We start from the raw sequence: 25,024 nt of genomic DNA, 5'->3' as shown, positions 1-25,024 counted from the left end.
CCTGGGGAGTATCTCTGTGGGAGTGGGCATCGTTGGGAGGAGGCTGCAGACACACAGGACTGTGGCTTGAGTGCTGAGATCTGCAGGTGGTCACCAAGAGAACTAACTCTGCCCCTTTGTACCTGGCAGGGTGAGATTGGGGAACCTGGCCAGAAGGGCAGCAAAGGAGACAAAGGAGAGCAGGTGAGTGGGGTGAAGGTTGTGGTAGCTGCTTCCTGGGAAGAGCAGAGGCTGATGTGGTGGGAGTTGCTGGAAGCAGCCAGTGATGTCTTTTCTGTCCTTGCTTCATCTCCTCTTTTGCTTCCTCCAATATCCACTCAATGTGACAATGAGTGAGTGCCTGAAGCAAGTTTCTCCTCCAGCTCCCAGGGTTTCCATCCCACCCATGTAGTGTGTAAATAGCTGTGGAACATTAGCAGCCCTTGCCATTAAAGTTGGCTGCTCAGCTCCACTTCCTTCTCTAGTTGAGGCTCCCTTTTATGTGCTGCTCAGAGCCTGAGGAAGATGAATTGCACAGAAGCATCCTGAGTGTTGTGATGTTGCTTTGCTGGAGCAAAAAATGGCTTTGGGCTGTGGCTGTTGTGCCATTGAGGGGTGCTGCTGTCTCCAGGGAGGCTTGACCCTGTTCTCCCTCTCTGGTTTGGGAATTCCTGGGTGTTTAATGGAGGCCTTGTTGAAGAGCATCCCCTTCTCCAGGTGGGATTTAATCTCTCATCCTAAGACATCACACTTCTGTTTCACAACAGGGTCCACCAGGTCCTACTGGCCCACAGGGTCCAATTGGTCAGCCTGGCCCAGCTGTGAGTATTGTCCCTTGTTAGCAGAAATCCCCTTTTCTTACCCCAAATTCTCCTGGGGTGCAACATCTGGCAGTTTCTGCCTGGCACTGCTGGTGCCCAGCACATGAGCAAGGTGCTGGCACTGGGGATGAGGCTTTGCATCTACCTCATGTCTTTGCTAAGCTGTCTTAGACTCTCTCCTCCTAGGGTGCTGATGGAGAGCCAGGTCCCCGAGGACAGCAGGGCCTCTTTGGTCAGAAAGGTGATGAAGGACCTCGAGGTTTCCCTGGTCCCCCTGGCCCAGTGGGCTTGCAGGTAATTAGGGCTTGCAGGTAATTTGGGTGTCCCTCTAAGCAGGAAGGGCTTAGAGGAATGAGAGCTGAGGTTCCACCCGAGATGGTCACAGCTAAAAACTTCTCTCCTCCACCTCCACAGGGCTTGCCTGGGCCCCCTGGTGAGAAGGGAGAGACAGGTGATGTTGGGCAAATGGTAAGATGCTCTCAGCCTTCTCTTATCCACCCCTGACACAGGAATTAGGCAAAGAAACGTCTTTCAAATCTGTTTCTCCTTTCTCTAGGGCCCACCAGGCCCACCTGGACCCAGAGGTCCATCTGGACCACCAGGAGCAGATGGTCCACAGGGTCCTCCTGGGGGAATAGGAAATCCTGGTGCAGTAGGAGAGAAGGTAAAAGCATCCAGACAGAGCTGATGGGAGCCTGCAGGAGTTGGCTGCGGCGCTGCCGGGAAGGGCTTTGCTGCACCAGCAGACAGTGCCCTGCAGGGACCTAACTGTGCCCACCCTCTTCTCTCCTCTGCAGGGTGAACCTGGGGAGTCTGGGGAGCCTGGTCTTCCTGGGGAGGTTGGCCTCCCGGTAAGTGTATTATGGGATGGCTCCTGATGTGCTGGAGAGTTCTGAGCCTCTCGATTTAAGAAAGATGTGGAGGTGCTGGAAGGTGTTTGGAGAAGGGCAGCAAGGCTGGGGAGGGGCCTGGAGCACAGCCCTGTGAGGAGAGGCTGAGGGAGCTGGGGGGGTGCAGCCTGCAGCAGAGGAGGCTCAGGGCAGAGCTCATTGCTGCCTGCAGCTGCCTGCAGGGAGGCTGTAGCCAGGTGGGGTTGGGCTCTGCTGCCAGGCAGACAGGGACAGAAGAAGGGGACACAGCCTCAAGCTGTGGCAGGGCAGGTCTAGGCTGGATGTTGTTAGGAAGTTGTTGTGAGAGAGAGTGATTGGCATTGGAATGGGCTGCCCAGGGAGGTGGTGGTGTCCCCATCCCTGGAGGTGTTGAAGAGGAGGCTGCATGAGGCACTTAGTGCCAGGGGTTAGTTCATTAGAAGGGTCTGGTGCTGGGTTGGACTGGATGATCTTTAGAGGTCTTTTCCAACCTGGCTAATTCTGTGAGAAGAGCTTTCAGTCAGTGGTGTCCTCTGAGATGCTGCTGAAGGGATGTCAAAGGAGCGTGGGTGTGGCTGGGACAGCAGGGACCAAACCAGCTGTGTCCTTGGTGTGGCTATCAGGAGGCAGATCAGCCTGTCCTGGCTTATTTATAGCCTGGCATTGAATCATCAGCTCTGGGCTACCCACTGCTGAACAACGTGAGCACCACTTGGGCTTGGTGGGAGGGCACATGTGGGAAATCATCTCCTTGTGTTCTGAGATCCAAAGAGGACTTCTCTCCCAGGATTGATTGAAGGAGAACTGGGAGACTGGCCAGCTCTTTTCCTGGATCATAGAAACCTGGATGTTAGGAGGGAGTTCTTCACAGAGAGAGTGATTTCCCATTGGAATGGGCTGCCCAGGGAGATGGTGGAGTCACCATCCCTGGAGGTGTTCAAGCAAAGCCTGGATGAGGCACTTAGTGCCATGGTCTGGTTAACTGGCTAGGGCTGGGGGTTATGTTGGACTGGATGATCTTGGAGGTCTCTTCCAACCTGCTTGATTCTATGATTCTATGAACCTCCTTTGCTGTTCTCTTTCCAGGGTCCTAAAGGTGAAAGAGGTGAAAAGGGTGAAGCAGGTCCCTCTGGTGCTGCTGGTCCACCTGGCCCCAAAGGTCCACCAGGTGATGATGGTCCCAAAGGCAGCCCTGTAAGTACCTCCTGCTGGCCAAGAAGTGCTTCCTTGTCTTGCCCAGCAAAGATTTCTGCAGGCAAATGTATTTCCCAGGGGTTTCTGGGGAAGTTTGGAGAGTTGCTCCTGTAATGATATGTGATGCAGTGTCCCTGTCCCCCCCTCTGCTCTCATGGTACCCCACCTGGAGTGCTGCTCCAGTTGTGGTACTCCCAGTATGGGAAGGACATGAAACTGTTGGAGGGAGTCCAGAGGAGACCACAAAGATGATCAGTGGGCTTGAAGCATCTTCTCTTTGGGGACAGGCTGAAAGAGTTGGGGCTGTTCAGCATGGAGAAGAGAAGGCACTGGGCAGACCTTAGAGCAGCCTGCCAGTACCTGAAGGGAGCTGTAGGAGAGCTGGGGAAGGGCTTTTAACAAGGGCTTAGAGTGACAGGAGGAGGAGCAGTGGATTTGAGCTGAGAGAGGGCAGATTGGGTCTAGAGATTAGGAAGAAATTCTTTCTAGTGAGGGTGGAGAGACACTGGAACAGGCTGCCCAGGGAGGCAGTGGATGTCCCCTCCCTGGAGATGTTCAAAGCCAGCCTGGACAGGGTTTTGAGCAACCAGGTTAGTGGGAGGTGTCCTTGCCCATGGCAGGGGTGTTGGAACCAGATGATCTTCAAGGTCTTTTCCAACCAGATGATCTTCAAGGTCTTTTCCAACCAGATGATCTTCCAGGTCTTTTCCAACCAGATGATCTTCCAGGTCTTTTCCAACCCAAACCATTCCATGATTCTTTAGGATGCTAATGAGGAGAAGGCCCAGGTCTAGCACATCCTCCAGCAGTGCTTGACTTGTTAGTCCTTTTTGCAGGCTATCAGAAGCCTCCCCCTTATGGAGAGGGTCTGCAGAAGGTTTGTTTTGCTCTTGAGCTGCTCTTCAGCTCACTGCTGAAATCACTGCACCAAAATAACACAGAGGAGGTTTATGTGGACGTGGGAGCTGCACCTCTAGGGTCAGATCCCTGCTGATGCTAATTGCTGTGTCTCTCTTGAAGCCAGCAGAGCTACACTGATTTATGCCAGAAGATAATGGCTCTGTATTTATCTTGCTGGCTTCTTTGATGCTTGCTGGCTGAAGAAATTGATGATGTGATGAGCAGAGATGGCATGGAACAGCAGAGGAGGCAGGGGAGTTAGTCAGCTCTCAGCAGATGGGACTTTGGGATGTGGCAGTGTTGGTTGAAGCCTATTGCTGATGATCAGAGGGTTGAGGCACCTCTCCTGTGAAGACAGGCTGAAAGCATTGGGGCTGTTCAGCCTGGAGAAGAGAAGGCTTCAGGGAGAGCTGAGAGCTACATTTCAATATCTGAAGGGGACCCAGGGGAAGGCTGGGGAGGGACTGCTCAGAAGGGATCAGTGGTATGAAACTGGAGCAGAGGAGACTGAGGTTGGGCATTAGGAGGAAGTTCTGCACACTGAGGGTGGTGAGACACTGGAACAGGCTGCCCAGGGAGGTGGTGGAGTCACCATCCCTGGAGGTGTTGGAAAGACCTGAAGACATTGCACATGGGGACATTAAACCATAGGGTCATGACACAGCTTAGTGGTCATGGCAGTAGTGTGGGGTTGCTGGTTGGACTGGGTGAGCTTAGAGGACTTTTCCAACCTCTGTGGTTCATGTGAACCATGTTACACATCAGGGAGAAAGCAAAAGCAAACTCTTCTCATCTGCACCTGCCCCAAAGCTGGGAGGGTTTCACTGCTGCTTGTCTGATATCCCCTCCTTGGAGGTGTTCAAGGCCAGGTTGGATGAGGCCTCGAGCAATCTGGTCCAGTTGAGAGGCATCACTGCTCACACAGGGAGGTTGGAGTAGAAGGTCTCTGAGCTCCCTTCCAACCTAAGCCATTCTGTGAAGATTCTGTGATGCACCCATGAGAAACCAGAGGGAGCTGCCAGTGCTGCCCCTGGAGCTCTGTGGAGTCTGGATGCAGAGATGAACTGGTGGCTGCAAGGGGATGAAGAGACAAAGATGGGATGGGATCTGGGATTGTGGCTGAGGGTAGAGCATCAGGGGTTTGCTTCACAGGCTGGGTCCCCATGTTGTCGCTGGGGTAGCAGGCCCCAGTGCTCTGCAACTGCCCAGCTGCAGTATCCCTGACTGTGGCATATCCTCCTTCTCTCTTTGCAGGGTCCAGTTGGTTTCCCTGGTGACCCTGGTCCTCCTGGAGAGCCTGGCCCAGCTGTAAGTCTTTGTCTCACAGAAGGTTCCTTCTCTTGCTCGGGTTAAACACAGCCATGTGCTGCTCATTCTCCAGCAGCTCCTCTGGCATTTACTCTGCCTTTACTTGGGGAAGAAGAGCAGGAAGTGCCACCAGGAGGTCTTTTGTCTGAGCATGCCACAGCCTTTGGGGCAGCAGCTGTAGGAATGCTCCTGCCTGCAGTGTTTGACACAGGCCATGTGCTGTTGGCAGTGCTCTGAGCAGGAGGTGGACAGGGATGGTGCTGGGTGATGTGGAGCCTGGTCAGACCACACCTGCTGCTAATGCTCTGCTCAGCTCTGTTCATAACCTACATCCACCTGCTTGTTTCTTTCTCCTTCCCATTTCTTTTAGGGTCAAGATGGTCCTCCTGGTGACAAAGGTGATGATGGTGAACCTGGACAAACTGTGAGTGGCTGCACAGATGAGATCTGTTCTTCCCCACCAGTCCCCATGGTTTCTGTGGGCAGGTCCAAGGACTTCTACCACCTCATTCCCCTCCAGCTTCTATTTCCCTTGGTCCCCTGCTGCCTGTCCCTCCTGCCTGCTGCCACCCAGCCAGGCTGCTCAGCCACACATCCTGCAAGTGAAAACTCACTTGAGGGAAAACAAAGTCTGAGCCTTTCATGTTAACTTTGTCCTGCCTTATGGTGTCTCGTGGTGGGAAGGGATAAAACAAGCTACCACCTGCACCCCAAGGAGGTGTCAGGAGTTGGGCTGGCCACCCACACCTCAGCTCAGCACAAGCTCCAAAGCTCAGCTGGAGTTTTCCACGTTTGCCTTCTCCTTCCCACATCTCATGGTGCAGTTATGGCTTGTCCTTCTCCCCTCTAGGGTTCCCCTGGACCCACGGGAGAGCCAGGCCCCTCTGGACCTCCAGGAAAAAGGGTAAGCTGGTTCTGGAGGAGTCTTTCCTCCCCAGTGGATTGGTGTTAAGGATTATAATCCCTCAGTCTGCAGCCAGGGCAAGGCAGCAGCATGCAAAAGAAATCATGGTCATTAAAACCAACCTCTTGATGTGCCCTCCACAGCCACTGGAAGCTGATCAGGAGTTGTCAAGCAGAGCCCAAGGCTTGCTGCTGAGGTTTCTGAGGTGCTCCTGCTCCTCTTGCCTTGCTGGCAGAGCCCAGGGATTCATTTAGCAAGAAAGCTGATTTACAAAGCTGCTCAGAGACATTTGTCTCCATTTTGTCACCTTCCCTGGGGCTGCAGCATCGTTTTGCTAATTCCAATGGACCATTTCAGCTCAGTGGCATCTAATTGTGTTCTGCATCTGCTTTCTGCTCTCTCCAGGGTCCTCCTGGTCCTGCTGGTCCTGAAGGAAGGCAGGGAGAGAAAGGAGCCAAGGTAAGGGCTGAATGAGATTTCACTCTTGCCCCTGCCTTTGTGTGCCAAAGGGATCAGCCTGGGACAGCAGCAGTGTTTGGAAGGCCCTGATTGGGCTTTGCTGTGTGTTACAGCAAGTTAACCTGGAGCTGGGGGGCTGCTGGCCTCAACTCTAAGCTTGTGTTTCATCTTGCCACAGACTCTGTGGAGATAATGAGGGCTTGGGCAAGGTCATGGGAATGTTTTTTAGCTTGTCTGGGAATGACCAAGTGCCATATTTGGCAGCTTAATGTGCTGTAAATAACACAATGTGCACAGCCCCGTGTCCTTTCCCAGGGCAAAGCCAACGTGATTGGACCGTGATTGGTTTGGGTGGAGGTGGTGGGGAAACAGGAGAGTGGGATTGCAAACTACAGCTCCATTTGTTGTGGCTGATGGTGGAGGATGGCATCTGCTAGCTCCTCTCCAAGGACCAAGCACAAGAAAGCTTTCTGCACCCGAGAGCTTGCAGCTGAAGGGCTCTTCCTGCTGGAAACTCTGATCTAGGGTAGGGTGTCCCTGCCCATGGCAGGGAGGTTGGAACTAGATGATCCTTGTGGTCCCTCCCAACCCTGACTGATTCTACGATTCTGTTCTAAATCAGCAGAAATAGTCAGGGCTGAAAAGTGATGAAGTTTGGAGACCTCCCCTCAGTGCTAGAGGGGGCAGGGAGCAGCAGGGGAAATCAACAGGTAGAAGGTTTTACCTGCTTTGCATGGATCTGCATTCTCCTGCCAGCAGCTACAGCAGATTTGAGGAGGTCATCTGATGCCCCATTGCAAATCAGAGGTGGTGGAGTCACCATCCCTGGAGGTGTTGAAGCCAAGCCTTGCTGGGGCACTTAGTGCCATGGTCTGGGTGATTGGGCAGGGCTGGGTGCTAGGTTGTGCTGGCTGAGCTTGGAGCTCTCTTCCCACCTGGTGGATTCTGTGATTCTATTCTATGCAATCAAAGCATTCTGCCTCTTGCATCTAGGGTGAAGCTGGTTTGGAAGGACCTCCTGGCAAGACTGGCCCAATTGGTCCCCAGGGTGCTCCAGGGAAGCCTGGCCCTGATGGTCTCCGAGGGATTCCTGGTCCAGTTGTGAGTATTCCTAAACTGAGCCAAGCCTGAGAAAGCTTCTGGGTAGGGATGCTGGAACCCACCTGTCTTGGAAGATGCCTTTTTCCCAGTGGAATGTCCTGGCTGTGCTTAAATGCCTGACAGCAGATAAAGCATCATCAATGAACACCATCTCCTAGCATGGCTGGTTTGAGTCTCAGGTGTGCTCACCCACTCTCCATGGGGGACAATTCCCATGAGCTCCAAAGTCCCTTGCCCACTAGAGGAGGAACATAAACCCTTTTGCCTTTCCCACCTGTGAGAAGCCAGGGCAAAGGTTCCCTAGCAGAGGGGCCAGAGGAGCAGGAGTGAGCAACCTGAGTAACCCCAGCTGGGAGCACTGCTGCCACGAAAGACTCTCCTGAGGGCACTGCACTGTTTTGCAGGGTGAACAAGGTCTCCCAGGATCCCCTGGCCCAGATGGTCCTCCAGGCCCAATGGTAGGTCCAGACCTTCAAATTCCAGGAGGTTTTGAAAGGGGTGAATGCATTTTTCCATGAATTAATTCCCTCTTTTTGCTGCCCTTCCTCTCTCCCAAAGGGTCCACCAGGTTTGCCCGGCCTTAAAGGAGACTCCGGTCCCAAAGGGGAGAAGGTGAGAATGGCACCACATGGTCTTGCTGTGTGATGCCCATGTCCTGTGTGGGGTTAAAATGCCATTACAGAGGGGTCAGGCAGCTGGCAGGACCAAGCCAAGGAGTGTCACCAGCCCCACGTGCTGGCTGTCGTGCTCTGGAAGTGTTGGATGTGTCTTTATCAGAAGGGCAACCAAGCTGGTGAAGGCTTCTTGAGAACATATCTCATGAGGAGCAGCTGAGGGAGCTGAGCTGGTTTCATCTGAAGAAAAGGAGGTTGAGGGGGAAGAGCTCATTGCTCCCTGCAGCTCCCTGGAAGGAGGTTGGAGTGAGCTGTGGGTTGCAGTGAGGTGGGGGTTGGTTTCTTCTCCCAGGTCACAAGTGGTAGGACAAAAGGAAATGGCCTCAAGCTGCACCAGGGGAGTTTAGGTTGGACAGCAGGGAACAGATATCTATTCCAAAAGGCTTGTCAAGCCCTGGAACAGGCTGCCCAGGGGTGTGGTTGAATCCCCATCCCTGGATGTATTTAGAAGCTCTTTAGTTCTCCCACCCATTCTAGTGGGAGGTGTCCCTGCCTATGGCAGGGGGTTGGAACAAGATGATCTTTGGGGTCCCTTCCAACCTAAATCATTCCATGATTCCAGATGTGGTGCTCAAGGAGCTGGTGTAGCTGTGGCCCTGGCAGAGTTAGCAATGCTTGGGCTGAGGATTTTTCCCAGCCATAGTGATTGTGTGGTTTGGAGGAGAGATGGAGAGCTATGAGCATTGCTGAAGGGATGCCCTGGGCTGGGATGTGGGTGAGGGGCTGCTGCTGCCCATCTGGAGCTGCCCACACAGGGAGGTGTGGATCTCTGAGCTCCCTTCCAAGCTAAGCCATTCTGTGATGCACCTATGAGAAGCCAGAGGGAGCTGCCAGTGCTGCCCCTGGAGCTCTGTGGAGTCTGGATGCAGAGATGAACTGGTGGCTGCAAGGGGATGAAGAGACAAAGATGGGATGGGAACTGGGATTGTGTCTGAGGGTAGAGCATCAGGGGCAAAGCTGGGGAGGGACTTTTGAGGCTGTGAGGGAGTGGCAGGAGTGGGGGGAATGGAGCAAAGCTGGAGGTGGGGAGAGTGAGGCTGGAGGTGAGGAGGAAGTTGTTGAGCAGGAGAGTGGTGAGAGGCTGGCAGGGGTTGCCCAGGGAGGTGGTTGAGGCCCCATGGCTGGAGGTGTTTGAGGCCAGGCTGGCTGAGGCTGTGTGCAGCCTGCTCTAGGGTAGGGTGTCGAGATCCAGATGTGGACATCAGGGAGAATCTAACAGTAAAGACCCAAAGCTGCAGATAAACAAATAGCAGAATTCAGAATAGGAGGTCAGTTGTGAGGTGAGACCTCACTGCTGTCCACAGCTACCTGTAGGGACATTGTGGTGAGGTTGGTGCTGAGCTCTTCTCACAAGTCATTAGAGACAGAAGAAGGGGAAATAGCCTCAAGCTGAGGCTTGGGAGGTTTAGATTGGACATTAGAGAAAGGTTTTTCATGGAGAGAGTGATCAGGGACTGGAATGAGCTGCTCAGAGAGGTAGTGGAGTCCCCAACCCTGGCTGTGTTTCAGGGTGGTTTGGATGTGGTGCTGATGGAGATGGTTTAAGGTGAACCTTGTAGAGCAGGGTTCTAGGTTGGACTTGGTGCTGCTGAGGGGCTTTGCCCACCTGCCTGTTTCTGTGCTACATTAAGAGGTAGCCACTCACCTCACAAGTAACATCTGCTCTTCTCCTCTAGGGCCATCCAGGTTTGATTGGTCTTATTGGCCCACCAGGAGAGCAGGGAGAAAAGGGTGACAGAGGTCTCCCAGGCCCTCAAGGCTCAGCAGGACCAAAAGGAGAGCAGGTAAATATTCCAGGTGGCTTTAATTAGATATGGATTTGAGATGTTGTGGATGGTCCCTCCCTGGAGGTGTTCAGGGCCTTCCACTATCAGAAGTGGACTCCAGGAGGGCTGGGGAGGGACTATTGACAAGGGCTTGTGATGCCAGGAGGAGGAGGAGGAATGGGTTTAAAGTGGCAAAGGGGAGATTGAAAGTGGATGTTAGGAAGAAGTGAGGGTGCTGAGACACTGGCACAGGTGGAGGGTAGGGAAACACTGGCACAGGTGGAGGGTGGTGAGACCCTGGCACAGGTTACCCAGGGAGGTTGTGGAGCACAGAAGCACCCAATGTGATCTTCGATCACATTGGGTGCTTCTGTGCTCCACAACCTCCCTGGAGGTGCTCAGCACCAGGTTGCATGAGTCCCTTGAGTGACCTGCATGAAAGTGTTGCTTGTGTAGCTCCACAGCAGCATCACTGCATGCCAATCACTGCTCTTGTGCTTGTTTTTCAGGGCATCACAGGTCCTTCTGGGCCCATTGGACCTCCAGGGCCCCCAGGATTACCGGTATGTGACAAGGGATTGGCATGGCAAACCTCAGGAGCTACAACAGCATTTCTAGGCTCACCTTGCTGCTCCCAGATATGCCCAGCTCAGGCTTTCTGGCCTGACCTTGCATGAAGGTGCTGGTGGGAGTGAAGTTTACCCAGCTGAGCCCATTCCAAACTCTTGGATGAGTGGCAGGAATCCTGGGGTGATGCTGGAGCTGGCACAGGTGCCATGGTGTGATGGAGGCAGGGAGATGAGCCCCACTCAGCTTCTCTCCTCCTTTCTTTTGGGTTATCTAAGGTCAAATGGTGATTTTTTGGGGTACTTTTTGCTGTTTGCATTGATGTTTTCCCTGGATGCCCAAAGGCTGCAGCCTTAACCCTTGGGTGATCAGCATTGGCTGCTGCTGGGTGTCCTTAGCATGGAGCCAGGATCAGCCTTGGGCTGTGGTTATCAGACATGGAGCCAGGATCAGCCTTGGGCTGTGGTTATCACACATGGAGCCAGGATCAGCCTTGGGTTGTGGTTATTATACATGGAGCCAGGATCAGCATTGGGATGTGGTTATCATACATGGGGCCAGGATCAGCCTTGGGCTGTGGTTACCACACATGGAGCCAGGATCAGCCTTGGGTTGTGGTTATCAGACATAGAGCCAGGATCAGCCTTGGGTTGTGGTTATCAGACATGGAGCCAGGATCAGTCTTGGGTTGTGGTTATCAGACATAGAGCCAGGATCAGCCTTGGGTTGTGGTTATCAGACATGGAGCCAGGATCAGCCTAGGTTTTGGTTACCACACAGCTGCTTTTCCCATCCCTATCCAGGCAGGATCATAGAGTGCTGGCACAGATTGGTCTGGCACAAATCCTCTTTGCATGTTGGCAAATAAAAGCAACTCCAAACTCAAGTGAATGTGAAAAGTGGAAGCAGCAGAGGAGTCAGTTACCAGAACCACCTTGTCCAACCCTGCTCCTTCTCTCTCCAAGGAGGGACTTGATGACTTCTCTGCTGGGAAACACACTGACTCCTTCCTGTATTTCTCTCTACACAGGGTCCACCTGGTCCCAAAGGTGCTAAAGGATCATCAGTGAGTATAGCCATTGCTAAATGGAGCTGCTGAAGAGCTCTAAGTCCATAACCTGCCACATCAGTGGCATTAAAGGCAATTAGCTAAAGAGGGCTGCAGCAAACACAGCCCTTTGCAGGTTGTCTGAGCCCAGCAATGACAACTGGGGGAAGGTTTCTGTGGCACATGCTGCACCTCACTGAGCATCAGTGCAGCAAAGAGCAAAAGGAGGGATCCAGTGCATAATCCTGAGGAGGAAACCCACTGGAAAGCAGAGGGTGTTAAAAATAGACTGAAGCAGGAGGTGACAAGCTGAGAAGTGAAGGACTCGCTGAGAAATGTGAGACTGAAGCAAGCTTCATGTTACAGATCTGTGCAGGCAGCTAAAAATTCCTCTTTGGGCAGCTACCTGATGTCTTTCCCCCCCCCCCCACCTCATGCACAATTCCAGGGTTTATTAATTTTCACCTTTTCCTTTGATTTGATTCCTGAAAGTATGGAATTGCTTTGGGGAGTTCACATTTTCATGCACTGGAAGCTCCTTTCCTGTAGGAAAGCAAAGCAGAATTTGCCTGCTGAACCCCCAGTATTTTAAGGGTGGTTTGGTTTTTTCTGGCTGAAGCATCAAAAGTAACCAAGACAAAACATTTTCTTGGTGGAGAGGTGCAAGGACATTCCTCTTGTCTAGCTGAAGGGACAGGAAGAGGAGGCTAATAATAGAAGTGATGTTTGCAATGGGGATGGTGTAGTTGAGGCTGTGCCTCCTGCCTGCAGTGGGGTTTGGAGTAGCACAGAATCAGTCAGGGCTAGAAGGGAGTACAAGGAGCAGCCAGTTCCAACCCCCCTGCCATGCCCAGGGACACCCTACCCTAGAGCAGGCTGCACACAGCCTCAGCCAGCCTGGCCTCAAACACCTCCAGCCATGGGGCCTCAACCCCCTCCCTGGGCAACCCATTCCAGCCTCTCACCACTCTCCTGCTCAACAACTTCCTCCTCACCTCCAGCCTCACTCTCCCCACCTCCAGCTTTGCTCCATTCCCCCCACTCCTGACACTCCCTCACACCCTCAAAAGTCCTTCCCCAGCTTTTTGGAGCCCCCTTCAGATGCTGGAAGGCCACAAGAAGGTCACCTGAGAGCCTCCTCTGCTCCAGCCTGCACAGCCCCAACTCTTTCAGGCTGTGCTCACAGCAGAGCTGCTGCAGCCTCTCTGAGCATCCTCCTGGCCCTGCTCTGGACACTCTCCAGCATCTCCACAGCCCTCTTGTCCCAGGGGCTCCAGAACTGGATGCAGTACTCTAGGGGGAGTCTCAGCAGAGCAGAGGGGGAGAATCCCCTCCCTGGCCCTGCTGGCCACACTGCTGCTGCTGCAGCCCAGGCTCTGCTTGGCTCTCTGGGCTGCAAGTGCACACTGCTGGCTCCTGTGGAGCTTCTCTTGCCCAGCCTGGATTTGTGCTTGGCATTGCCTCGACCCAGCTGCAGGACCTTGCCCTTGGTCTCGTTGAACTTCCTGAGCTTGGCTTGTGCCCACCTCTGCAGCCTGCCCAGGTCCCTCTGGATGGATCCTGCCCTCCAGCCTGGCTGCTGCACCACACAGCTTGGTGTGGGCATCAAACTTGCTGAGGCTGCACTCAGTGCCTCTGTCCATGGCACCCACAGAGATGTTGACCAAGACTGGTCCCAGGACTGATCCCTGAGGGACTCCAGGATCATCTCCCTGAGGGTTTAGATGACCTTTGGAGGTCTCTTCCAACGCAGACCATTCTGTGACTGTCACACAATCAGTGTTGTTGGTGATTAGTGCCAAATGCTTGTCCCTGAGTCACTCATACATTTTTCCCTTGCTTTTTCTTTTCCCACCCAGGGTCCAACAGGTCCAAAGGGTGAATCAGGTCTTCCTGGGCCCCCAGGGCCTCCTGTAAGTAGACTCCATTACCTCAAGTGTGGAAGGAGGTGCAGATTTCATGGGGTTTAATGGATGTTGGGCTGTTGGGAAAGAGAGTTCTGGGCAAAGATTCAGTGTGGGAGCCCCAGCAGTGGATTGGCATCTCTTGGAGAAGGAAGTTACTGCTGGGGAAGAAGCAGGATGTGGAGGAAGTTACTGCTGGGGAGATGCTGGGAAATAAAGCAGGGTGTGGAGGAATTCTTGCTGGGGAGATGCTGGGGAAGAAGCAGGATGTGGAAGAAGGTATTGCTGGGGAGATGCTGGGGAAGAAGCAGGATGTGGAGGAATTCTTGCTGGGGAGATGCTGGGGAAGAAGCAAGATGTGGAGGAATTCTTGCTGGGGAGATGCTGGGGAAGAAGCAAGAGGTGGAGGAATTCTTGCTGGGGAGATGCTGGGGAAGAAGCAAGAGGTGGAGGAATTCTTGCTGGGGAGATGCTGGGGAAGAGGCAGGATGTGGAGAAATTCTTGCTGGGGAAGAAGCAAGATGTGGAGGAATTCTTGCTGGGGAGATGCTGGGGAAGAGGCAGGATGTGGAGGAATTCTTGCTGGGGAGATGCTGGGGAAGAGGCAGGATGTGGAGGAATTCTTGCTGGGGAGATGCTGGGGAAGAGGCAGGATGTGGAGGAATTCTTGCTGGGGAGATGCTGGGGAAGAAGCAAGAGGTGGAGGAATTCTTGCTGGGGAGATGCTGGGGAAGAGGCAGGATGTGGAGGAATTCTTGCTGGGAAGATGCTGGGGAAGAAGCAAGAGGTGGAGGAATTCTTGCTGGGGAGATGCTGGGGAAGAGGCAGGATGTGGAGAAGGTTACTGCTGGGGAGAAGACAAGAGAAGATGGACTCAGCATTGAGGCCTGGTTGCAGGATTGTTGTCAGTCTCTTTTTGGGTGCTTTACCTCTGTGGTGTGTATCCTGTGCTGCTGCTTCTGGGGGGGTCACCTCTTCTGCCTCTTTCCCACTGCCCATGCAATGTGAAGTTGTATCTTCTCTCCCCACAAACCAGGGCCCTCCTGGAGAAGTCATCCAGCCCTTGCCCATCCAGTCTTCCAAGAGGACCAGGAGAAACATTGATGCCAGCCAGCTGGTGGATGATGGAAATGCTGACAACTACATGGACTATGCAGATGGCATGGAGGAGATTTTTGGCTCCCTGAATTCCTTGAAACTGGAAATTGAGCAAATGAAGCATCCCTTGGGAACTCAGCATAACCCAGCAAGAACCTGCAAGGATCTGCAGCTCTGTCACCCTGATTTCCCAGATGGTGTGTCCTGGGACAGAGGGGATGTGGGGGAAGCACTGTGGGTGTCCCAGCTCCACACAGGGAATACAAAGGAGTGGAGGAAGAGAAGGAATTTGGGCTGCCCCTGGTGCCCCATTCATTTCTTTACTGAAAGGGTGGTCAGGCATTGGAACAGGCTGCTCAAGGAGGTGGTTGAGTCCCCAGCCCTGGAGGTGTTGAAGAACTGTGTGGCCATGGCACCTGGGGACATGGTTTGATGACCACAGTGGTGTTGGGTTGATGATTGGAGTCTGATCTTAGAGGACTTCTCCAACCCAAACAATTCCATGATTCTATGGATGTGGCTGACAAAGAAAGGGTCCTTAGAGAGGAGTTGGAGTAGGTGGTTGTTGTAGGGCCCTTCCCACTGAGACCATTCTGTTCTGCCCCCAGAGTGGGGATATGTGATAAAAACCAGCAGCTTCTGTGAGGTGCCAGACTTAGAGAGTCACAGAACTTCAGGTTGGAAGAGACCTCCAGAGATCATCGAGTCACAGAATGTCAGGGGCTGGAAGGGACCTCCAAAGCTCAGCCAGTCCAACCCTCCTGCCAGAGCAGCAGCACCCAGAGCAGATCACACAGCAACACATCCAGGCAGGGTTTGGATGTCTCCAGAGAGGGAGACTCCACAGCCCCCCTGGGAAGCCTGTGCCAGAGTTCTGACACTCTCACAGGCAAAAAATTCCTCCTCATGTTTCCATGAAGGTTCCTCTGCCTCAGCTTCCACCATTGCCCCTTGTGCAGGCACTGGCATCACCCAGCAGAGCCTGGCTGCAGCCTCCTGCCACTCACCTGCACACATTGATAACCACTGCTGAGCTCCCCTCTCAGTCTCCTCTCTCCCAGCAGCACAGCTCCAGCTCCCTCAGGCTCTGCTCCTAACAGAGCTGTTCCATTCCCTTCAGCATCTCTGTGGCTCTGCACTGGACTCTCAGAGTCCAACCTCCTGCCATGGCAGGACCACCCAGGGTAGTTCACACAGGAATGCATCCAGGCAGGTGTTGAAAGTCTCCAGAGCAGGAGACTCCACAGCCTCTCTGGGCTGCCTGCTCCAGGGCTCTGTCACCCTCACTCTAAAGAAGTTTCTCCTCATGTTGAGCTGAAACCTTCTATGCTCCAGTGGTATCCATTGCTCCTTGGCTGCTGACCCCAGCTTGGCCCCAGCCCCTTGCCACCCACCCCTCAGGTATTTGTACACATTGATCAGAGCTCCTCTCAGAACCAGGCAGGTTGGCAAAGCCCCTCAGGAACACCAAGTCCAACCTCTAACCCTACTCTACAAGATTCACTTTAAGCCCTAAGCATCACATCCAAACCTCCCTTAAACACAGCCAGGCTGGGGGACCACCTCCCTGGGCAGCTCATTCCAGTGCCTGACCACTCTCTCTGTGATCTCAGTCTTCTCCAGACTAAGCAGCCCCAGGAATCAGAACACAACCAGTACAGATACTCCAGAGCCCACCTCTGGGCAGGTGGTTGCTGAACTGTCATAGAATCATAGAATCAAACAGGTTGGAAGAGAGCTCCAAGCTCAGCCAGCCCAACCTAGCACCCAGCCCTGCCCAACCAACCAGACCATGGCACTAAGTGCCCCAGCCAGGCTTGGCTGCAACACCTCCAGCCACAAAGACTCCACCACCTCCCTGGGCAGCCCATTCCAATGCCAATCACTCTCTCTGACAACTTCCTAACAACATCCAGCCTAGACCTGCCCTGGCACAGCTTCAGGCTGTGTCCCCTTCTTCTGTTGCTGGCTGCCTGGCAGCAGAGCCCAACCCCACCTGGCTACAGCCTCCCTGCAGGAGGGATGTACCTCAGGATGTACCTCAGGACTTGAGGTCCATCTGTGGGTGAGTGGCTTAGCTGGCCCAGCACTGAACTGAAAGCAGCCCCCACTGTGCCTTCCTCACAGGCAGCTTTCAGTCTGTCCTCTGCCCTGGACACACTCCAGTGCCTCCAGCAGGCTTTGCTGCCCCTCTGTAAAGGTGCCCACCGTGCTGGGGCACACTCACTGGGGCAGATGCCTCTGCTCCTCTCTCTAGGCATGTGGCTGACACAAATGGGGTACCAGAAAGTGCCTTCCCTTCTCCCTGAGAGGAAGCAGAAGCCCACCCTGGCAGGGCAGTACAGGACAGTGTCCATCATCCTTCACAGCACTGATTCTTTCCCTCCCTTCTCTTCCCTGTTGTTCATCCAGGTGAATACTGGGTTGATCCTAACCAAGGATGTTCCAGGGACTCTTTCAAAGTTTACTGTAATTTCACAGCTGGTGGAGAGACCTGCATCTTCCCTGACAAGAAATCTGAAGGAGTAAGTCCAGGCAACTCTCTTTTATTTTTGCTCCCCTCTCTATATCACAGTGGTAAGAGATTGGTTCCTGAGATGAATATTCAGAGAGAGTCAATTTTAGGAGGGATGAACAACAGCAAGTGAGGATTAAAGACCCAGAACATTTCTTTCTTACACTGTGCTGGCTTCTGAGATAACAAGGGGTATGTTGACAGGGTGAAGTTCCTTAAGCCAGGTTTAAACCAGGGGTTGGGACAAGTCTTTGATGACTTCCCAGGCATAACAAATGCTAAAACCTTAATTTCACTTAGATCTCTCTTTTTTTTTTTCCCCTACTGGTGCAGAAACTGCAGCTCCTCAACAGCTTCATTTAACTCATTCCCCATCTCCCCTCCTGCAGCTGGGCTGCTGCTCTGCTCTCTCCATGCATGAGCACCACTTAGCACAGAACCAGGCAGGGTTGGAAGGGACCACAAGGAGCAGCCAGCTCCAACCCCCCTGCCATACCCAGGGACACCCTACCCTAGAGCAGGCTGCCCACAGCCTCAGCTAGCCTGGCCTCAAACACCTCCAGCCATGGGACTTCAACCACCTCCCTGGGCAACCCATTCCAGCCTCTCACCACTCTCCTGCTCAACAACTTCCTCCTCACCTCCAGCCTCACTCTCCCCACCTCCACCTTTGCTCCATTCCCCCCACTCCTGACACTCCCTCACAGCCTCAGAAGTCCCTCCCCAGCTTTTTTGGAGCCCCCTTCAGATGCTGACAGGCCACAAGAAGGTCACCTGGGAGCCTCCTCTGCTGCAGCCTGCACAGCCCCAACTCTTTCAGTCTGTGCTCACAGCAGAGCTGCTGCAGCCTCTGAGCATCCTCCTGGCCCTGCTCTGGCCATGCTCCCTATGTCTTCAGGCAGAGCAGAGCAAGGTGAACGTTTATCTCCTGCCTTTTCCCCTGGTGTTTCTTGTGTGTAAATGACCCTAAATGACTGCAGGCAGCCTCAGTGCCCTGCTGCACAGAGCTGATGGAGCTATTTGTGTAACGATGTACTGGGCTCCACCAAAGCCACATTTGTCATCTCCTAGCCGTGCACTCTGTTTCCTGGAGCTGCCTTCCCCAGTTCTTGCACCAGCAGAGCAGCAACTCCTGCAAAGCAGCCTAGGGGAGCTCTCCCAGCTCGACAGTTCATGCTGCAGCTGGGTTTAAGGTGCAGGCCAAGCTGTTCCTTCCAGTGAAAGTCATTTGCTGACTGAATTTCACCCACCAGAATGCTTGTGCCAGCACAGGAGGGATACCACAGAGCATAAATCCTCCTGGAGCTTTCGTGGGGACTGTTTGAATGGGAGATGGATTTCTTCTCCTTTGCATTAACTCCTCACAATGTTGGCAGCTGAAAGAAAACAACAGCAGCAGCAGCAACAAAAAAAGGGGCAGAGGCTGCCCAGATCTTCTCCATTGCTCAGACTCCTGCCACTCTGATGCTGCCAAGTGGCTCTTTGGCCCCATCTCACCCACTGTGGAGCTGCTCTTCCTGACCGCTGGCGATGCTCCTCACATGCTAATTGTGCTCCACTTCTGCAGGGCTGTTGTAAATAAGGAGAAAAGCTGCAGCCTGCTCTTTTTATTTCCTTGCCTTTCCTCCACCCAGAGGAATGGAAGCTGCTACCACCCCAGCATTCAGAGTGCCTGAGTGGATTTGTTCTAAGCCACAGCAGAGTGTAAGCCCCGTCCCCTTCCAGTCCATCCTTTGTGCAGCAGAAACATGCTGGCTTGCTAGGGAAGGAAAGGGAGGAAAAGGGAAAAAGGGAAGGGAAGGGAAGGGAAAGGAAAGGAAAGGAAAGGAAAGGAAAGGAAAGGAAAGGAAAGGAAAGGAAAGGAAAGGAAAGGAAAGGAAAGGAAAGGAAAGGAAAGGAAAGGAAAGGAAAGGAAAGGAAAGGAAAGGAAAGGAAAGGAAAGGAAAGGAAAGGAAAGGAAAGGAAAGGAAAGGAAAGGAGGGAAGAAAAAGAAAGGAAGAAAGGAAAAGAGGGAAAGAAAGGAAAGGTGGAAAGGAAAGGAGGGGAAGAAAGGAATGGAGAGGAGAGGAAAGGAAAGGAGGAAAGGGAAAGGAGGAATGGAGAGGAGGAATGGAGAGGAAAGGAAAGGAGGAATGGAGAGGAGGAATGGAGAGGAAAGGAAAGGAGGAAAGGAAAGGAGGAATGAAGAGGAAAGGAAAGGAGGAGAGGAGAGGAGAGGAAGAGACTTATGGCTGAAGTGAGGGAGGCTGTGGGAGGGTGAGGGAGCAGTCGGCAGCCACGCGTCTCGCTTGGGCTCTGACTCAAAACAAGTGATTCAGCTGCCTCGGTGGGGCTGCCAGGAAGGATGCTGTGGCAGCTGAGTTCTTCTCAAGGTCACCCCCTGTATCACCCCAGGTAGCTGAAGCTCCATCATACAGGATCAGTTTCACAGGATCACAGAATGTTAGGGATTGGAAGGGACCCAAAGGGACCTCACATCACCTGCAGGAAGAGTTGTAGGGCTGGAGCAGGACACTGAACAAGCAGAGACACTGCAGATGAATTGATAGAGAGGCTTAGATTGAGAGAGACCTTAGAGGTCACAGGCGATGTCAGGGGTTGGAAGGGACCCAAAGAGAGCATCCAGTCCAACCCCCCTGCCACAGCAGGACCATACAATCCAGCTCAGGGCACACAGGAACACATCCAGACAGGCCTGGAAAGGCTCCAGAGGAGGAGACTCCACAACCTCTCTGGGCAGCCTGTGCCAGGGCTCTGGGACCCTTCCAGGCAAGGAGTTCCCCCTTGTGCTGAGCTGCAACCTCCTGTGCTGCAGCTTCCATCCATTGCTGCTTGTCCTACCCCAGGCAGCAGTGAGCAGAGCCTGTGCCCCCCTCCTGACCCCCAGCCCTCAGATAGTTATAGACATTGATTAGATCCCTCTCAGTCTTCTCTTCTCCAGACTAAGCAGCCCCAGGTCCCTCAGCCTCTCCTCCTCAGGCAGTGCTCCAGTCCCCTCCTCATCTTCATAGCCCTCCCTTGGACTCTCTCCAGCAGATCCCTGTCCCTCTTAAACATCAGGTGTGATGGTCCAGCACTGACTGCACCTTATTGCTTCACAGATGCAGGAGGCAGGCAAAGGCTTCTCCTTAACCACATCCCTTGCCTTTCCCAGCCCCACAGCCTCTGGATTTGGTGACAGACTGACAGCAGCCTTCTCCATCAGCACCACTGCTTCTCCAGCCCTCCCGTGAAGATCCACACAGCTCTTACTGCTGACATTGCCTTTTATGACTTTAACTCTTGACCTTCCCTTTGGTCTCTCCTGCACTGCTGGTTTTGCATCCAAAGCATCTAGGAGGTGAAAACCATTAGCCCTGGGCAGAAGAGGCTGCTACCAAGGCAGTGCTGGGCAGCACCACACCACCCCCTTCTGCTGCTGGCACTCTAGGGGTGTGCCAGCTGCTCTTGTTAGTGGTGTATGAGGCTTAAGAACAGCATTGTGAAGGAATTTGGGGGTTTCAATGAGACATGCAGATGCTGCTTGTGGAACTGAGTGTAACTTTCTTTCTTGTTTTTTCTCTCTCTCTCTGTTTTCTTTCTCCTTTCCTCTTCACCGTCCACAAACTAGGCTAGAATCACTTCTTGGCCAAAGGAGAACCCAGGCTCCTGGTTCAGTGAATTCAAGCGGGGTAAACTGGTAAGAGAACACCTTGGTGCTTTCAGTTGCCTTTAACCCATGTCATATTTTACAGAGCAAAATGGCTCGTTGGCCCAAAGAGCAGCCTGCCACATGGTATAGTCAATACAAGCGGGGGTCTTTGGTAAGTGGCTAACCTTGAGCTCGGCCCTCTAGTCTCAATCAGAGCCTCTCATCTGCTTTGGTATGGCCAGACCTGCTGCACTCTGCATGCTGGACTAATACCTGTCAGAAGTAGCAGTTCACACACTGTGCTGGGCCCCATCCTCTTTACCATCTTCATAGATGATCTGGATGAGGGCATGGAGTCAGTCATCAGCAAGTTTGCAGATGACACCAAGCTGGGGGCAGATGTGACTGAGTTGGAAGGCAGAAGGGCTCTGCAGCAGGACCTTGACCCCCTGGACAGATGGGCAGAGTCCAGTGGGATGGGGTTCAATAGCTCCAAGTGCAGGGTGCTGCACTTTGGCCACAACAACCCCGTGCAGAGATACAGGCTGGGGTCGGAGTGGCTGAGAGCAGCCAGACAGAGAGGGATCTGGGGGTACTGATTGATACCCACCTGAACATGAGCCAGCAGTGTGCCCAGGTGGCTCAGCAGCCTGTCTAGCTGAATCCTCACTGTGTGAGGATCCACCACTTCCCTGAGGAGCTAATTCCCCACTGCTCAGCCTAAGGCAGGGCTCCTTAAGCAGCACAGATCTCCAGCAGGGGTTTCGATCCTTGTAGGATTAGCAGGATGCAGATAATGAGCTCAGCCAAAGCCAGGGAGGAAGGAAACACTCAGTAGGTAAAACCAACCTGCCCCTGAAAGCAGGAGGTGCTCTGACTTACCACTGTGAGCTGCTCCCTGCAGTCACCATCCCCATCCCAGCCAGGGCTGAGGTTTCTTGCAGCACCCCAAAACTTCCACCTTAAAAGGCAAACCCCAAAGCAAATCACCACTTTGCTTTCCTAAGCTGCACTCATTGCCACTAAACACATCTGGCTCCAATTCTGCCCACGAGAAGGACTTGGCTTCTGCAGCTCCTCCTGGCTCCTATGAGTAGATACTCATAGCTTCATGACATAGCACTTCAGCGGTTAATATTATGGGTTACATCATCTCCAGCATCTTCATCTTGTCCATCTTCATCTTGCCCATCTTCTCCACCATCCTCAGCATTTCCATCTGCCCTATCTTTTCCACCATCTCCATCATTCCCATCTTGTCCATCTCTTCCATCATCCCCATCTTGCCCATCTTCTCCATCATCCTCTCCCCACCATATTCCCCCCCCACCTCCATCTTCCCCATCATCCCCATCTTACCTATCTCCTCCATCATCCCCAACATGTCCATCTCCATCTCCCTGCTCCTCTCCCTCTGCCCCCTCCCCTCCATCTCCACCCTCCCCTCCATCTTCCCCATCATGTCCATCTCCGTCACCCCCCTCCCCTCCATCATCCTCATCCATCTCCATCCCTTCCATCTCCCCACTCCCTTCCATCTCCCCCTTCCCCTCCATCTTACTCATCATCCCCATCTTACCCATCTCCTCTGTCATCTCCATCATCCCCTCATCTCCATCTCCATCTCCTCCCTCCCCTCCATCTTACCCATCCCCATCATGTCCATCTCCATCACCCTCCTCCCCTCCATCTCCCCCTTCCCCATCTCCTCCATCATCCTCATCCCTTCCATCTCCTCCCTCCCCTCCATCTTCCCCTCGATCCCCTCCATCAATCCTGCTTTTATCTCTTTCCTCCAGCCTCTTCACGCTGGTACTTCAGAGGCTGATTTGTCACCCTAGAGCTCAGGACCCATCTTTCTAAACCAGGCCTTTCAGTGCTGCCTGGAGCCCTTTGTTCCACCTTTCAGTGTTGCCATTTTCTTGCCTCTTTATTTATATATATTTTAATTGATTTATTTTTTTTACCTCTCCTGCATTTTCTATATGGAAAAAAAAAAGCCACCAGCACCTGGAAGATCTGCCTCAGCAAACCTCAAAGCTGTTCAACACACAAGCCTTAGGTGTCCACTTTGATTTGGCTTTAGCTAAAGGACCTCTCACTTCACCCCACTCAGTGCCTGCAACCACCAGATTGGGAAATGGGTAACATTCAGCTGCCTGGGGCCAAGATCAGCTGAAATCTGTGTGTAAATGGATGGGATGAAATGAGTTTGAGTTTCCCTTCTGGGCTCAGCATTGCTCCTCTTGCTCTGTGGTGAAGGTCCTTGGTGTCTTCCCTGCAGCCTGAGCGTAGGCTCTCAAGGGGGCTGAGTCCATGGGGATCCCTGAAGCTGAGGGGAAGATGTCCATGTGGCTGCTCAGCATTGCTGAGAGCACAGACTGATGATATGAGGGGTTCCATATGAATCCCAGAACCCCAGCGTGGAGAGGGTTGGGAGGGACCTCTGGAGATCATCCAGTCCAACCCCCCTGCTAGAGCAGGGCACTCACAGCAGCTTGCCCAGGGCCACAAGGGCCAGGAGGGGGTTGGAAGCTCTTCAGGCAAAGAGACTCCACAACCTTTCTGGGCAGCCTGCTCTAGGGCTCCAGCACCCTCATGCCAAAGTGAACCTCCTGGGTTCCAATTTGTGCCCAGTGCCCCTTGTGCTGTTGCTGGGCACCACTGACAAGAGGCTGGCCCCATTCTCATGTCCCCTGCCATTTGGCTCTTGCTGAGCATTGAGCAGAGATCCCCTCTGGGGCTGCTCTTCTGCAGGCTTTCAGCCCCAGGGCTCTCAGCCTTTGCTCCTCAGAGGCACTCCAGGCCCCTCAGCATTTCTTCAGCCTCTGCTGGACTCTCTTCAGTAGTTTCCTGTCCCTCTTGAGGTGGGGAGCCCAAAGCTGGACACAGTACTCCAGATGAGGCCTCACTAGGGCAGAGTGAAGGAGGAGAAGGAGAACCTCCCTTGACCTGCTGGTCATAGTCTCCTTAATGCACTCCAGGAGACCATTTGCTACCTTCTCAGCACTTGCATGAGGTGTGCAGCTGTGAAGCTGCAGCCTTTCTTCTGAGTCTACCTAAAATAAGGACAAGTGAACATGAACTACCAAAAACCCATCTTGTTTTGGGTGCTTCCACACCACCACTGAGCAGTGACACGGAGAGCTTGGAGCTGATTTACCATTCCCAACTGCATGCAGAGGGATGAAAGGGCTGCAGATGTCTTCCTCTGGGCTCTGCTTTGTGTTACATACAATTCCCAGTAGCTCTAAGAAGGTTTGCCACCCATCTTGTCCTCCATGGCCATGTGGCATCAGCTCCAGGACAAGACTAGCTCAGAGAAAACAGGAAAGGGTTGATTTTTGCCCCAGCACCTCCCCATGAGCAAACCTTCTGCACGCAGCCAGCTCCTGGTGGCTCTGGGTGCAAGGCTGGCACAGGGCTCCCTGCTTTCATCAGAGGTGGAACAGCACCAAACAGTCAAGCTCCCAACCCAAGCACTGAGCTGAAATAAGAGCAAATGAGAGGAAAACCTTGAGTCCTGTGTCCAGTTCTGGGCCCCCCAGTTTAGGAGGGACATTGAGATGCTTGAGCGTGTCCAGAGAAGGGTGAAGAGGCTGGGGAGAGGCCTTGAGCACAGCCCTACGAGGAGAGGCTGAGGGAGCTGGGATTGCTCAGCCTGGAGAAGAGGAGGCTCAGGGGAGACCTTATTGCTGTCTGCAACTACCTGAGGGGAGGTTGTGGCCAGGAGGAGGTTGCTCTCTTCTCTCAGGTGGCCAGCACCAGAACAAGAGGACACAGCCTCAGGCTGTGCCAGGGGAGATTTAGGCTGGAGGTGAGGAGAAAGTTCTTCCCTGAGAGTCATTGGACACTGGAATGGGCTGCCCGGGGAGGTGGTGGAGTCGCCGTCCCTGGAGCTGTTCAAGGCAGGACTGGACGTGACACTTGGTGCCATGGTCTGGCCTTGAGCTCTGTGGTAAAGGGTTGGACTTGATGATCTGTGAGGTCTCTTCCCACCTTGGTGATACTGTGATACTGTGAAAAAAAGCCCCAAGAGAAGTGGGTCCTGCAGCTTGGCAGTGCCACATGTCACTGGCTGTGTGCACAGCGTCCTGTGTCCCCTCCCTTCCACGTCCTGGTGGCTTTTTATGGTAGCTCTTCTGGCATGTGTGGCTCTCTTCTCATGGTCAGTCATATTTCCCTCTCAGGAGGACAGCTCAGTGGTATCCTGACAACAGGTTGGTAGATTTCCTTATTTTTATGGGCTTCTTCCTTGTGGCTTTTGTTGTCTGGTTGTGAATCTC

General features: G+C 53.4%; 1 protein-coding gene across 2 annotated transcripts in view; it reads left to right on the top strand.

The window, feature by feature from the left end:
- The window catches only part of COL5A1 (collagen type V alpha 1 chain), a 213,993-nt gene that overhangs the window by 179,619 nt on the left and 9,350 nt on the right, over positions 1-25,024 (top strand). Inside the window, exons 44-64 of one of the 2 annotated variants that reach the window (XM_064171508.1) lie at positions 130-183; positions 747-800; positions 987-1,094; positions 1,215-1,268; positions 1,357-1,464; positions 1,598-1,651; positions 2,756-2,863; positions 5,018-5,071; positions 5,442-5,495; positions 5,922-5,975; positions 6,381-6,434; positions 7,428-7,535; positions 7,940-7,993; positions 8,094-8,147; positions 9,886-9,993; positions 10,485-10,538; positions 11,573-11,608; positions 13,450-13,503; positions 14,531-14,789; positions 17,005-17,117; positions 20,842-20,910. In XM_064171508.1, coding sequence (XP_064027578.1) covers positions 130-183; positions 747-800; positions 987-1,094; positions 1,215-1,268; positions 1,357-1,464; positions 1,598-1,651; positions 2,756-2,863; positions 5,018-5,071; positions 5,442-5,495; positions 5,922-5,975; positions 6,381-6,434; positions 7,428-7,535; positions 7,940-7,993; positions 8,094-8,147; positions 9,886-9,993; positions 10,485-10,538; positions 11,573-11,608; positions 13,450-13,503; positions 14,531-14,789; positions 17,005-17,117; positions 20,842-20,910 — 1,665 coding nt within the window. Of the gene's footprint in view, positions 1-129; positions 184-746; positions 801-986; positions 1,095-1,214; positions 1,269-1,356; positions 1,465-1,597; positions 1,652-2,755; positions 2,864-5,017; positions 5,072-5,441; positions 5,496-5,921; positions 5,976-6,380; positions 6,435-7,427; positions 7,536-7,939; positions 7,994-8,093; positions 8,148-9,885; positions 9,994-10,484; positions 10,539-11,572; positions 11,609-13,449; positions 13,504-14,530; positions 14,790-17,004; positions 17,118-20,717; positions 20,787-20,841; positions 20,911-25,024 lie in introns of both variants that reach the window. The other variant, XM_064171507.1, reaches the window with a different exon arrangement.

The sequence above is a fragment of the Pogoniulus pusillus genome, chromosome 35, assembly GCF_015220805.1.
Source record: "Pogoniulus pusillus isolate bPogPus1 chromosome 35, bPogPus1.pri, whole genome shotgun sequence".
NCBI classification, from domain to species: domain Eukaryota; kingdom Metazoa; phylum Chordata; class Aves; order Piciformes; family Lybiidae; genus Pogoniulus; species Pogoniulus pusillus.
This window is presented reverse-complemented; position numbering and strand designations above follow the sequence as displayed.